This window comes from Oryctolagus cuniculus, chromosome 1 (genome assembly GCF_964237555.1).
Source record: "Oryctolagus cuniculus chromosome 1, mOryCun1.1, whole genome shotgun sequence".
NCBI classification, from domain to species: domain Eukaryota; kingdom Metazoa; phylum Chordata; class Mammalia; order Lagomorpha; family Leporidae; genus Oryctolagus; species Oryctolagus cuniculus.
Genome location: NC_091432.1, coordinates 204,024,336 through 204,039,760, shown reverse-complemented (window position 1 = coordinate 204,039,760; position 15,425 = coordinate 204,024,336). Strand labels below are relative to the sequence as shown.

Below are 15,425 nucleotides of genomic sequence, written 5' to 3'. Positions count from 1 at the left end.
GAGATCTGAACTGTATCACTGTGGCTCTTTCTTCCATGATACCATGCTACCCTTTGGTAAGGATATCTTTCAAAGGCACGTTTTTCTTGCTTTCCCGTGTTGTCTCTAGGCATTGAATTCCTCCCTTAATTTACCTGGGCCCACTTAATTTCAGTAGCAGAAATTCCATGCTTAGAAACTGAAATAGCAACATTCCAAGTTAAGACTCAACGGGATCATGCTACTGCATGCATTTGGGTTTCGCGCCCTTGATTAATTCTTATCCGCTCCATCGTGGCCCAGGTGACCGTCCTCAGGAATTCTATCCTCTTTCCGGTCTCAAACTTTCCCCTTATCAACTCAGTTCAGCTCATCCGTACTTATCTTTGAAATGGGGCTCTCAGAACGGTTTAATGGGAGGCAAAAAGGCATTTTCTCAACTAGCCTTCCCCCGGGCCACAGCCTCAGAGATACAGGGCAGGGAAGTTGTGGCCAGGACTTCAGGGCCACTCTTTGTCCCAGCCCGCGCGCTTGGGGCTTCCGGCGCGGCCCCCTCCTCTCAGGGGCGGGGCCTACCGCTCCCGCCCCCGCCTCCCCGGCTGCGCGCGGCTGCGAGCCGCGGTCACGTGAGCGCGGCGCGGCGGGGGAGGGGCCCTGATTTCCGGGCGGCGGAAGGAGACACGGCCGCGTGAGGACTAGGCGATTTGAAAACACGCTGCGGGAGCGACAGTCTGAGGCCGCCAGCGCACGCTGTTGCCCGGTGGGCTTTTGCTTGCGCGCTCTTCCCCTCGGCCTCCTCCCTCCGGCTCTGCTTCCGGCCGGGCCCTCAGGTGAGCCTCTGCGTCCCGTCGGACCGGGCCCTCCCGGAGCGCGGGACAGCGCGCGGGGCCGTGGCGTGCCGGTCCGCGGCCCAGGCGGGCAGGCCCGCTCCGGCGGCTGTGCGGCTCCGGGCTTTTGGTCGCGGCACCCCTCGGCGGCTGGACCTGGCTGCGGAGCTGAGCGGTGCGGAGGCGGGGCGCCTCGTGGGCGTTTGAAGCGTTTCAAGTGACTGGGCCGGTTCGCGCGGTTTCGGGTCTCCTAGAGTTTGAGACTGGGTCGTGTGGCCGGCCGCGCTTCGCCCGTCGTCCACTGTAGTGGAAGGAGAGACGGTTTCCTAAGTCTCGTGGGGTCTTCACTTCTGGGATGCAGCGCCGAAAACGGGGTGGGGATGGGCAGCCTCCGCTGATTGGCCCCCTCGCCCCGCAGACTTGCAAGGTTAAGCGATCCGCACGGGGCAGAGCGGGACCACCGGACGCCAGCGAGATCCCTGGGGTCGCCCCTGCTTGGGGCATTGGCTTTCTGGGAAGTCTGGTGTCCCTCCTTGGCCCCTCAGGGAAGTTGGGAGGAACGCGTGCATGTAGAAGAAATTACCAGAGGCCCAATGCCGTGTGCTTGTTCTTGATTTTTGGGGGGGAGGGACCTCGTTGGAAATGAGGGTAATAAAGTGGCGGGCAAAGTAGTTGGAGTTCGGTTCAGCTGAAATCCTAGAACACGAGTGTCTAACTCTTGTTGAATTCAGTGGAAAAAGCCTGTGGAAGGAGTATGTGAAATTAAGCTATAGGACTATTTGGGTTCACTGACCTAAGAGGAAAGGTAAGCGCCCTAACTTCTGCTCAAAACTAGCTGCTGTAAAAGCAGCTTAGTAGAGTTATTTATTTGGTCGTGGTGTGAGAATCTTGAAGTGAAGATAACAGGAATTGCTTGTAGAACTTTCCGAGTTACTAGCATAAAAATGTTCTCTGTGTACCATAAAAATAATGTTAGTTTTAAAATAAAAGGCACTGAAGGGCAATCTGCTTTCCTAATTTTCCTAAACAATGATGGGAAACTTGGCAGTAGACTGTATGTTAGAGGTCCCATCCCCAGAGTATTGGGGGGCTATGCAAGAGGTTATTTTTTCTGAATATTCTCTTTTATTTACTTTATCTCTGGTACCAGGTGGTAATAAAATTGTGGAAAAAGCTCACAGAATGTAATTGCCTGATTAATGAGTACTATTTTTGTATTAAAAAAGCCACATGAGGATCAGGACTTTGTTTTTAGGTCTTGTTTTCTTACCCTTTGTAATTTTTTTTGGACTGGGGTAACTAGAGGAGTGGGTAGAATGTTGGGATTGGGAGAAGTGAAATAAGACCATTTTGCCTTGCTGTCTCCCAGTTTTCACTGCACTATGTATGAATATAACGTAAAGCTGGTTTTGCAGAGCTCAGTGTTGTGTATTAACTTCGTTACAACTCCTTGAAGGAGTGACTTACAGACCTTTCTGAACTGCATCACTACAATGACCACCTTCCTCACATGGTTTTGTCAGGATTGAATGTAGTACATGTATGTAATGCATCTAACACTGTACCTGGTACGTACTGATCCTGAGACTTGACCACATACTTTGTGCTTATAGCATACAGACTTAACAGTGTGTAGGTACAATTCTGAGTGTTTTACATGTATGAGCTCATTTACTCCTCTTCTAACCATTTTATAACTATATGATGTAGATATTAAACATCCCTAAAAAGATAGGTATAGAGTGGGGTATCATGGTTAAAAACAGAGAAAGTGGCAGAATCTAGGTAAGAACCTAATCAGTCTGCTAGAATTTTCTTTTAAAAATACAGCCAAATCCTAGCTGGGGATCTATTGTTGTAAAACCTGGCAGTCAAGTTAATTTGAATTTAACATTGTAGTTGATTGGCTTCTGGATTCTTTAAACCTAGAGGCTGGAATTGGAGCTGTGCGGTCTTGTACCAGCCATTTTATTATGTAAACATTTTACTCAAATTTTTTATACCCCCGCATGTAGCAGTATAACTTAACAGCTAGGCTTGGGGTGAAATGTACCAGGAATAGTTCTCTTTGGTTCAGGGGATACTTACCTATTCAAGTGAGTATATAGCGGAAGCAGAATTCATTGCTTTTTGGGAGTGTAGAAAAGCTTTGAAAGGTTGAAGTGGTTCCTGGTGGTAGAAGTTACTTTTTAGGTGGAGGCTAGATTATGGGAAGATGAAGCTGGAGAGGATGGATGGATCACATAGAAACGACTATTTATGAGGAGTAAGAATGGTAGAAAAAGCTCGTAAACCTTGGTCAGATCTGTGTGTGTATGTATGTATATATTATGTATTTAAACGTAAGAGCTTTCATTTGCCGGTTTGCTCCCTGGATGATATGGAATCAACTAGTTGAGCCATCATTGCTGTCATCCTAGGGTGTGCTTAAGAAGGCTGGAATCAGGAGCCAGAGGCAGACACCGAACACAGGACTCCAATGTGAGACACAGATGTCCTAATTGCTAGACCAAACACCCACTTCTGGATCTATGTTTATAAAGAATGCTCTAGGGGCTGGTGCTGTGGCACAGTGGGTAAAGCTGCGGCCTGCAGTGCAGACAGGTGCTGGTTCAAGTCCCGGCTGCACCTCTTCTGATCCAGCGCTCTGCTATGGTCTGGGAAGACAGTGGATTTTGGCCCAAGTCCTTGGGCCCCTGCATCCATGTGGAAGACCGGGAAGATGCTCCTGGCTTTGAATCAGCACAGCTCTGGCCGTTGTGGCCAATTGGGGAGTGTCCAGTGGATGGAAGATTTTTCTGTAACTCTGACTTTCAAATAAATAAATAAACCTTAAAAAAAAAAAAGAAAGAATGCTCTGATGAGTGTGGCTGATGGACTAGAGAGTAAATACTAGAGACAGGTCAAGAATACCATTGGGAAGCTATTAAATAGTCTAAGGTAGAAATGAAAGTTTTTTTTTTTTTTTTTAGTACTGGCCTGGAAATCTGTAGGAGGCACAGATAAAAGTTTTGCTTGTAAGTAGGAAGATATGAATGTAAGTTGAAAGAATGTGTCAAAGAAGAGGTGGTGGAAGATGTGGTTATGCTTACTTATTATAGCAGTAGCCTAGCTAGAATTTGTTCCTTGTCCTTTGGTTACATATTTCCTTTTACACTGCTTTTTTATTTTTCTTTGGGGTTCATGAAATGCAATTTTCTGCTTATATTTTCTGAACTTTGTTGGGTGTTCATAATTCTGTATCTTCACTTTGCCTTTCCCAGGTTTATCCTTTTTCTGATCTTTCTCTTCTTGCTGCATATCCAGAGCTTAACCGTTTCTCCAGCTCTCAGGATAGGCTTATGAAACTTAACCTAATCTTTATAGGCTGCATTAAATAATAGTATTGGTTTTCAGACTTTGTGGCTAAAGTTTCCTCTGCGCCTTTTAGGTCCAGCAGATACAAGATATATCTAGCAAGTCTTTGCTGCTTTACTATACTCAGGGGAAAATTTTTTTGAAAAGGTTTCCATTCATTATATTGCTTGACAGAAGATTCCAATGGTACAAAAAAAGTGAAAAACCTTTGGCAAGACAATTGCCTATTGCCCCCTTTTTCCCTTACTGAATAATGTTTTTGTACTTACTGTCATTATTTTCTATGTTATATTTTGATCCTTTGGCATAATCATGGTTGGCCTTAATTCTTGGTTATGTTTGAAGTAAATGTTGGAAAATAGCTCAGTATGGGCCTCATAGCTTATTTTTTTTTATCATTTGTCCTTATCTTTATTGTTTTAAAATTAGTTCTTTTCATTCTAGCACTCAAGAATGACCAAAAAAAGGAAACGCCAAGATGATTTTCAAAAAGTAAAACTCAAAGTTGGTAAAAAGAAACCCAAGTTAGAAAACGCTACTGTTACAAACTTCAAAACGAAAACTATACATCTACCTGAGCAACTCAAAGAGGATGGAACACTTCCAACAAACAATAGGAAACTTAACATAAAGGTAAATCATAAATCTTGTTTTAATGAAATGAGATTTTCTGTGGGGGCTGGCATGGCACAGCAGGTTCAATTCCTAGCTGCTCTGCTTCCAGTCCAGCTCCCTGGTCTTAAGTGTCTGGGAAAGCAGTGCATGATGACTCAAGTCTTGGGCTCCTGCCACTTAAGTGGGAGACCTGGATGGAGTGTTCCTTGTGCTTGGCTTTGGCCTGGTGCAGCCCTTGCTGTTGAGGCCATTTTGGAGAGTGAATCAGTGGATGGAAGTATGTGCACCTGTGCTCTTAGGTGCTCATTATGATGTTCAAATAAATAAATAAATCTTAAAAAAAATTCTCTGAAGTCATGTAGGATGCTATGCTTTTATGAAAAGTTGTTTTAAATCTTGGAGTAAATGATTTGCCTAGGGCCCTGGAGTTTACTGATGGATGATGTATGGAGTTCATTTGTTACTCACTTCTGATCTTGAAACTGCATCTTTCCTGCCTCTTCCAGAAAAATGTGCTAAAGTGAACCTATAGTAATTGCTCCCTACTCTGCTTAATTGATGAATCCAAATAGCAAATACTAGCTACAGTACACATTGAGTATTCCCTGAATGAAAAGCTTAGGGCCAGCATTCTGGTTTGGATTTCTGATTTTGGAAAATTGGCATATATATAATGAGATGTCTTGGGAACGAGAACAAAGTCTTAGCTAGAGATCACCTTGTTACATGATAGCTTGAAGGTAACCTTATACAGTATTTTTTAGTGTACTTATGTTTTGACTGATACTTCAGATGAGGTCAGCTGTGGAATTTTCTATTTGTGAAATGCTGGTATTCAAAAAGGATTGGGATACTCAACCTGCAAACTTTTTTTTCAAAGATTTACTTATTTGAAAAGCAGAGAGTTACAGAGAGACAGAGGCAGAGAGGAGGAGGAGGAGAGAGAGAAAAAGTCCTCAATTTGTTGGTTCACTCTTCAAATGGCTGCAACGGCCGGAAATGGGCTGATCTGAAGCCAGGAGCCAGGAGCTTTTTCTGGGTCTCCCATGCGGGTTCAGGGGCCAAAGGACTTGGGCTATCCTCTACTGCCACAACAGAGAGACTTTGGCTATCCTCTACCAGGCCTCAACAGAGAACTAGATGAGAAGTGGAGCAGCCAGGAACTGAACCGGCGCCCATATGGGATGCCAGCGTTGCAGGTGACAGCTTCAACTGACATGCCACAGCACTGGCCTCCCTGTAAACTTTTTACATCAGTTGGCATCTGAGCAGTTTTGCTTAAATTTTTTTAACAGTTTTATTGAGATATAATTTACAAATAATAAAGTATATTCATTTAAAGTGTAAATTCAGTGGTTTTAGTATATTTATAGAATCATGCTACCTTAAGCTAATGTTAGAAACTCTGCATTCCCTATTCTTTTCTCCTGATCACTAATCTACTTTCTCTCTATATATTTGCCTCTTTTGAACATGCATATAAATAGCATCATGTAATACATGGTCTTTGTTATTGGTCTTTCATTTAGTATAATGTTTTTGAAGTTCATCTGTGGTAAAGCATGTATCATAACCATACTTCAATTCTTTGTATTGTTGAATAGTGTTCCACTGTGATTATATCAGTTTTAATTGGTTACTGGTTAGTAATTATTTCTATTCTTTGACCCTTAAGAATGAATAATGCTTTTGGAACACTTGTGTGAGGATATTCGTTTTTTAATTGTGTGTTTTAAACTCTGAAGGTTAAGTAGTACCGAAGTTTTTCCTAAAGGTCATATAAATTATTTTACAAATGAGACTCTAAGTATGTTCTGTATAAAACTCACACCCCATGAAACAACATCTAAAAAAGGCAGAAAAGGCTTATTAAATTAAGATTACATAAATGCACCTACCGTAATGTTTGGAATATAGTAGGCCGTCAGTAACTAGTGTTGGTTGCTATCACTTTATTTTTTTTAAGGTTTATTTATTTATTTGAGAGGTAGAGTTACAGAGAGAGGGAGAGAGAGAGAAGGAGAGGTCTTCCATCCATTGGTTTACTCCCCAAATGGCTGCAGTGGCCAGAGCTGAGCCCATCTGAAGCCAAGAGCCAGGGACTTCTAGGTCTCCCATGTGGGTACAGCGGCCCAAGGACTTGGGCCATCTTACTCTGTTTTCACAGGCCATAGTAGAGAGCTGAATCAGAAGAGGAGCAACCGGGATAGGAACCAGTACCCATATGGGATGCCAGCGCTGTAGGTGGAGGCTTAGCCCACTACACCACACCACCGGCCCCTGCTATCACTTTAAATCATAGTGTTCATCAGCTTATGTTCAGGTTAAAGTGAAAAAGAGAAAATTTTAACTGAAAATTATGTTTTTATTAGTCTAAAATTATTTTAACTATAGAATTGCTTCTGATCTTAATGAAAACTGGGTACTATTTGTAAAATATTTCTTGAAGCAGTTTCCACAAGGATTGTCCGTTTATTAGCATAGTTTTAATTAGTGTGTTTATTGGAAAATGACTGCATATGTGTATGTATGTACCTAAAAGTCTATATTTTTATTTGTAGGATTTGCTGTCACAGATGCATCACTACAATGCTGGGGTTAAACAAAGTGCTCTTCTTGGACTTAAAGACCTTTTGTCTCAGTACCCATTTATAATTGATGCACACCTTTCAAACATATTAAGTGAAGTGACTGCTGTGTTTACAGATAAAGATGCTAATGTACGATTAGCAGCAGTTCAACTTCTTCAATTCCTGGCCCCCAAAATACGAGCTGAACAAATTTCTCCATTTTTTCCTTTGGTAAGTGCCCATCTCTCTAGTGCCATGACTCACATTACTGAAGGAATTCAGGAGGACTCATTAAAAGTTTTGGACATCCTGCTGGAACAGTACCCAACTTTAATTACTGGCCGTAGCAGTATATTGCTTAAGAATTTTGTAGAACTTATCTCTCATCAGCAGCTGTCCAAAGGACTGGTAAATAGAGACAGATCCCAGTCCTGGATACTTTCTGTAAATCCAAATCGGAGACTCACTTCTCAGCAATGGAGGCTAAAAGTCTTAGTGAGACTCAGTAAATTCCTTCAGGCCTTGGCAGATGGATCCAGTAGGTTGAGAGAAAGTGAAGGACTTCAGGAACAAAAAGAAAATCCCCATGGCACTAGCAACTCCATTTTTATCAACTGGAAGGAACATGCCAACGACCAGCAACACATCCAGGTTTATGAAAATGGGGGTTCACAGCCAAATGTCAGTTCACAGTTCAGGCTACGGTAAGAAGGATTTCAGTTATGTCCACACTCAGTTTCCTATATTGAATTATTACTGCTGACCATTGATGGCTAATGATGGGAAGACATGCAGTTGTCTTTCTTAGTTTTCATACAGTGACTCATGGTTTGATTTGGTTTACTGATGGGAGGAGACATTTGAAAGTGTATTAATTTATTCATTTCTAGCAAAGCCTAATGAGAAGTAAAACTTGATAATCTGTTGGCTTTGTCATCTTAAAATTTCATTTTTCTTGCTAGTCTTATTCAATGTAATTTTCAGTTCATGGTACCTCATTTTTCTGATATTTTCTGTTTAAGATTTAAATTAAACAGGATAATATTTTTAATCAGTATTTTTTTTCATCTTTTTCTTATTAGGTATCTGGTTGGAGGATTAGGTGGTGTGGATGAAGGCCTATCATCTACTGAAAACCTGAAAGGATTTATTGAGATAATAATTCCATTATTGATTGAATGCTGGATTGAAGCTGTGCCTCCACAGCCAGCTGCTTCTGTTGGAAGTGGTATAGAACGAGAACCTCTACAAGTTATGCAGCAAGTCCTTAATATTATTTCCCTTTTGTGGAAACTGTCTAAAGAACATGATGAAACGCATAAATTGGTGAGAATGGATGGGTTCTTTGTTTTCTTGGTGATGCCTTTTATTATAAATGGAAAGATAAAAAAATCAGTTTATTACTAATTGTTTATGCATTTTCCAAAAAAATCCTTTTTTTTTCTTTTAATTTATTTCCTTATCTTTATGTACTTGAAAGGCAGAGAGAGATCGATCAGTCTTTCATCTGTTGGTTCACTCTCCAAATGCCCACAACAGCTGGGGCTGGGCCAGGCCAAAATCAGGAGCTTAGGACTCAGTTCAGGTTTCCAGTAGACATCAGGAACTCAACTACTTGAGCCCTCACCTGCAGCTTCCCAGGATGTGCATTAGCTGGAAGCTGGAATTGGAAGTGTATCTGGTACTCAAACCCAGGCACTTTGATATGGGATGCAAGTGTCTCAAGCAGTGTCCTAATGGCTACACCAAATGCCCACCCCAGTACCTAAGGTTTAACTGTTTGATTCTTTTCCATAGAACTACAAATTCAACTGTTTTATGAAGTTATTATTTTTGAATATTTTTAAAGTATTTTAAGTAAAATATGTAACTCAGTATGCCTGTTTCTATAATTCATAGTAATGTTACAATGTGTTGTTTATGGCAGATTATATGGGAACATTCCAGTTTTTGACAGTCTGTTACAGGATTTAAAAAGTTGCTTTTCAGGTAGTTTCTTCCAACATGGCTAGGTTTAGCAGAAATAGGCCAAACTGAAAACCTCATGGTCAATGTAGTATGTGGTGTTAACTATACTTTAGCTGTGCAAATAGAGATGAAGCTTTATTTTTATTCTGTGCGATTCGGTTGGTGCTAAATAAATTTTTAAAAACATTTATTTATTTATTTGAAAGAATTGGAGAGAGCGAGAGAAAGGAGTATCTTTCATCTGTTGGTTTACTTCTCAAATGGCTGCAACAGGTGGGGTTGGGCCAGGCTGAAGCCAGGAGCCAGGAGCTTCTTCTGGGTCTCCTATGTGGGTGGCAGGGGCCCAAGCACTTGGGCCATCTTCTGCTGCTTTCACAGGTGCATTAGTAGAGAGCTTAATCAGAAATGGAGAAACGGGAAGCGGACTGGCATCCAAATAGCACACCAGTGTTGCAGGCAGCAGCTTAACCCACCATACCACAGCACTGGCCCCGGACATGTTTTTTAAATTGCTTTTTCAAATAGGGTTGCATTTTCTTAATGATAGTCATGAGCCTTTTCTGTCTTACGATTCATCACACACATTGGCAGAAAAATTAATCATGTTTAAGTATATATGTGTGATTTTTGAGAAAGCAAGGTTGTTTCCCATATGGCAATTAATTAGTAATAATAATAATAATGTACACAGCCTCTTAGAAAAGTATGTGTTATCTGCAGCCTTCAGAAGATCTTCAGTCTGCGTTACTGTGGTTTATAACTTAGAATTTTTCTACTTTTGGATGGTGTGAAAGCATACCCAACCATTACATTTTTCATGTTAAATACAGTATTAAATAAATTGCATGAGATATTCAATATTTTAAAATAGTCTTTGATGATTTTGCCCAACTGTAGGCTGATGTAACTGTTCTGAGCCTGTTTGGTAGGTTGACTATATCATACGCATTTTGAGTTTATGATATTTTTCACTTGTAAGGAGTTACTGGGACGTAACTCAAGGAGCATCTGTAATTTCATATGCACGGCTAAGGGAGAATAAATGTAGTGATATTTATTTATTTATTTATTTGAAAGAGATCAACTGATTGATTGATTGATCTTCCATCTGCTGGTTTACTCCCCAAATGGCCTCAACTGCTAGGGCTAAGCTGGGCTGAAGCCGGGAACTTTATCTGGGTCTCTCATGGGTGACAAGGGCTGAAACGTTTGGGCCATTCTTTGCTGCACAGCACACAAACCAGCACCCATATGGGATGCCAGCATTGCAGGCAGAGGCTTTGCCTGCTATGCCACAACTATAGCCCCAACAAATTTTCATTCATTTTTAGAGAGCTGAGAAATAAAATATTTGAAGCTATGGTGTTTGGTTACATGTGAGTGCCAATAGACTTTTTTTTTTTTTTTTTTTTTTTTAAAGATTTGTATTATTTGAAAGGTAAGAGTGACAGAGGGAGAGAGAGACAGAGAGATCTCCCATCTGCTGTTTCACTCCCCAAGTGGCTATGATGGTCAGGGTTGGATGACGCTGAAGCCAGGAGCCTGGAACTCCATCCATGTCTTCTAATGGGTGGCAGGGCTGCAATATTTGAGCCATCTTCTACTTTCCCAGGCACATTAGCAGGGAGAGGAATCATTATTGGAGAGGTCAAGACTTAAACAGAGCCCATATGGGATACCAGCATCACAGGTGGCAGCTTAGCCTGCTATGATATAATTCTAGCTCCACCAATAAACTTATTGTTTTTGTAGTGGTATTTGTATTTAGATAGAGTAATAGGAGCAAAATACAAAATATGCAGACTCATTCATTCTATTAGTTTTGGGTCATTTACCATCATTAAGGTAACAGTGACAAAAGATCTAAATACTGTTCTAACTTTATTGGATATTTAAAATCATGTGCTTTGGGGCTAATCTGTATTATGACTTGGCTACATTTATTAGTTTTTTAACATGAGATACTAAGTGTGAAAGACTGTATGGACTGCTGAAAACTAGGATATGAAATTGAGATACTATGTAAAACTAAATAACTGTGATTAACTAAGATAGGAATAATATTTAAAAGCATGTACAGGTAGAATTCTCTGTTGCCCAGTTAGATTTGTTGTGCTGTATTGTAATAACTTGATACGAACTTCTTCGTAGTATAAAGATATGTGATACAAAGTTAAAAATATACACTAAATGACATTAAAGGTGCTTTATTTTTTTCCATACCATTGTTAGTACCCTTCTCTCCTTTACCTTTTTTTTGTAGACTAGTAGTTAAGATAGTTGGTGAGCTATATAACAGCTTAATCTTTAGAAAAGATGAAATGGCATTTATTGGCATTAAACTCAAATTATACACCACAGGCTGAATTCTCTTCTGAAAATTGATAGGTGTTTTTATTGATAAATTTGCACCTGAATTAGGTGTAGGCTTAGGAACATTGCTTATTTTTGCGTTGGTAGGTTTACTACATTTAGTTTGTTGTATTTGTGGCACAGTGGAGAAATTTCATCTGTATTGAAGTAGATATTTTGGAAAATGTCTTAATAATTTGAAAATTTGATTCTTGCTTTGAAAAGCAATCTCAAAGTACATCAAATCTTTTTTCCGATGGTTGAGTCTTTACTTTTTTCCGATGGTTGAGTCGGGTCCTTACTGAGGATGCTTATATCTGATATCTTGTCTATATCTTTAATACATAACTAGTTTTAAAAATGATAAAGCAACAATTTATTATATGGCTTTTAGGGTCCTGTATTAATAGCATTAGGGTCACTACTATAACTATACATGTACACTGTAAAACATGTTGTGTTTTAATGCATGACTTGGTACTTTTCCTCTGCATGTACTATTGCTGTTTTCCTGTGAGGATTAGAATTTGCTACCAGCGCTTTTGTAGGCATTTATTAAAGGTCTATGGGTGTCTATAAATATGACTACTTAGTTAAGATTTAAGACTCAATTTTCTCTTTCTTTCTGTATCTCACCCTATCTTTCTCTGTCACTCTGCCTTAAGTAAATAAAATATTTATTTTTATTATTTTTTTATTTGACAGGTAGAGTTATAGACAGTGAGATAGACGGAGACAAAGGTCTTCCTTCCGTTGGTTCACTCCCTAAATGGCCACTACGGCCGGCGCTACGCCAATCTGAAGCCAGGAGCCAGGTGCTTCTTCCTGGTCTCCCATGGGGTGCAGGGCCCAAGCACTTGGGCCATCCTCCACTGCCCTCCTGGGCCACAGCAGAGAGCTGGACTGGAAGAAGAGCAACCAGGACTAGAATCCAGCGCCCATATGGGATGCCGGCGCTGCAGGCAGAGGATTAACCAAGTGAGCCATGGCGCTGGCCCCAGTAAATAAAATCTTGAAATAAAAAAAAAAAAATCCCCTGCCATGCTTAGCCACACTTTATTTTTTAAAATTTTCACTTACATACTTAAAAATATTTCATTTGAAAGAGAGATCCTCTCATTCACTGGTTCACTCTCCAAATGCCTGCAACAGCCTTTGCTGGCCCAGGCCAAAGTTGGGAGCGAGGAACTTGGTCTGGACCTTGTGGGTAGCAGAGGCCCAACTACTTTGAGCCATCACTTACTGCCCCCTGGGGTGCTTATTAAGCAGGAAGCTAGAATTGTGAGCAGAGCTGGGACTTGAACCCCGATGCTCTGATACGGGGTGTGAGCATCCCAGTTGTGTCTTAACCATTATGCTGAACACCTGCTTCTAGTCACATTTCAAGTGCTCAGTAGCTATACGTGGATAGCGATTATTGGATAGTGATTCTTGGACAGCCCAGAAACAGAACATTTTCATCATTGCAGAAATGTCTTTTGAATATTATAATGCTGTTCTAGGTTCTGGGGAATCCAGAGATAGACTTTACTGCTAAAATGGTTGCCCTCATGATCCTTGCTTACTTCTGGTCGGGCTGATGACAGTGAACAAACACATCATGTCAGTACCATGAAGGAAAATGAACATAAAGCAGGATATAAAGAAAGCATGTGCCAGTGATAGGAAACCAGAAGTGGTCAGAAAATGTTCTCTGAATGAAGTTAAGCAACAAGTCTTGGGAAGATCTGTAGGAAGAACATTCTGGGCATAGGAGATAGCAAGTACAAATGCAGTGAGCTGTGAGTAAGCTTGGCATATTTGAGGAATGGTAGGAAGGGTAGTGTAAGTGAGGTGCTGGAGAAAAGTAGATGAGGGAGAAAAAGTGACAGTAGCCAATCATTTGGGACTTTGTGGTCTCTGATAGGGAATTTGAATTTTAACACAAGTGTAATGAAAAGGTCGGGAATTTGGACTTTAGCCCTTTATTATTTTAAAGATAATATTTATTTTTTGAAAAGCAGAGTTGCAGAGGAAGAGCGTGCTCTTCCATCTGTTGCTTTATTCCCCAAATGGCTTCAATGGTCAGGCTACAAAACCAGGAGCCTGGAACTTTATCAGGGTCTCCAGTGTGGATGGCAGAGGTCCAAGAACTTGGGCTGTCTTCTGCTTTCCTAGGTGCAGTAGCAGGGAGCTGGATTGGAAGTGGAGCAGCTGGGACTCGAACTGGCACTCTGATATGGTGCAGGTGTTGTCAGAGGTAGCTTGACCTGGTGCACCACCTTTCCACCCCGGGTTGGAGGGTCTTTAAACAGATAAATAGCATGATCTGTGCTGTGTTGATTTAACTTTAATATGTTGAACTTAAAAAAAAAAAAAATAGGACACCAATGAACTACATGCTCTTCATCCAGCTTTAGCAGCCATCTCATGGATGACTAGTCTTGCCCTACAAATATACCCTCTTCCCTTTCCTGTGTCATTTTGAAGCATTTTTAAAAAAGATTTATTTTATTTATTTGAAAGAGAGAAGAAGAGACAGAAAGATCTTTCATCCACTGCTTGACTCTCCAAATGGCTACAATGGCCAGGGCTGGGCCAGGCAGAAGCCAGCAGCCAGGAACTTCTTCCAGATCTCACACACGGGTGCAGGGGCCCAAGGACATGGGCCATCTTCTTCTGCTTTTCCAGGCACATTAGCAGGGAGCTGGATCAGAAGTGGAGCAGCCAGGCCTGAAACCAGCTCCCATATAGGATGCGGGTGTTGCAGGCAGAGGCTTTACCCACTATGTCACAATGTCAGCCCCTTGAAGCACTTAAGAGATACTCTGGGTGCTGTGTGGAGAGTTGACTTGAGGGATAAATGGAGAAGCAGGGAGATCTGTTAGTAGACTGTTGGCAGTTCTCTAGGCAAAAGATAATGGGAGCTACTGGTTGAAGTGAGAAGTAGCTGAATCTAAAAATCTAGCAGTATGGCTGTTATGTGTAGGGAAGGAGAAAGGAGTTAAGGACTATGACTGTGTAAGGATCCCAGTGACAGGGTGATTGACAGTAAGGATAATTTGGTTTTATTCATAATAAGTTTAAGATACCAGTTAGAAGTCTTTTTTTAAATTATTTATTTATTTATTTATTTTTGACAGGCAGAGTGGACAGTGAGAGAGAGAGACAGAGAGAAAGGTCTTCCTTTGCCGTTGGTTCACCCTCCAGTGGCTGCTGCGGCTGGCGCACCGCGCCGATCCGATGGCAGGAGCCAGGTGCTTCTCCTGGTCTCCCATGGGGTGCAGGGCCAAGCACTTGGGCCATCCTCCACTGCACTCCCTGGCCACAGCAGAGAGCTGGCCTGGAAGAGGGGCAACCGGGACAGAATCCGGCGCCCCGACCGGGACTAGAACCCGGTGTGCCAGTGCTGCAAGGCGGAGGATTAGCCTAGTGAGCCGTGGCGCCGGCCAGTTAGAAGTCTTAAGAGAAAATGTCAAGTGTATATTTGCGTATAGAATCTGGAGTTAAGGTAGAAACAGCCTAAAGACTTGATCTGGCTAAACCTTAAAATTTAGAGGTCAGGAAGAAGAAAGAACCCAGTAAGGGATACTCAGGAGCAACAATTGAGCTGTAGTGTGACCAGTTTTATAAAGTACCTTAAGTCCCACTTCCCAAGAAACCCTGCAGTGTTGGGCAAATGAGTTGGTTGCTTATCCTGGAAGGGAGGAAGTAAGAGTGTTATGATATGGAGTTAGTGTTTCAAGTAAGAGAGAATGGTAAATTCACCAATGTATGC

General features: G+C 41.6%; 1 protein-coding gene across 3 annotated transcripts in view; it reads left to right on the top strand.

The window, feature by feature from the left end:
- The first annotated feature begins 604 nt into the window (after positions 1-604).
- The window catches only part of TEX10 (testis expressed 10), a 67,262-nt gene continuing 52,441 nt past the window's right edge, over positions 605-15,425 (top strand). Inside the window, exons 1-5 of one of the 3 annotated variants that reach the window (XM_017349127.3) lie at positions 615-809; positions 3,779-3,823; positions 4,608-4,796; positions 7,340-8,052; positions 8,431-8,674. In XM_017349127.3, the coding sequence (XP_017204616.1) occupies positions 4,617-4,796; positions 7,340-8,052; positions 8,431-8,674 (1,137 nt within the window). In that variant the 5' untranslated portion in view covers positions 615-809; positions 3,779-3,823; positions 4,608-4,616. Of the gene's footprint in view, positions 810-861; positions 982-3,778; positions 3,824-4,607; positions 4,797-7,339; positions 8,053-8,430; positions 8,675-15,425 lie in introns of those variants that run through there. The other 2 variants (XM_008260939.3, XM_002707942.5) reach the window with 2 other exon arrangements.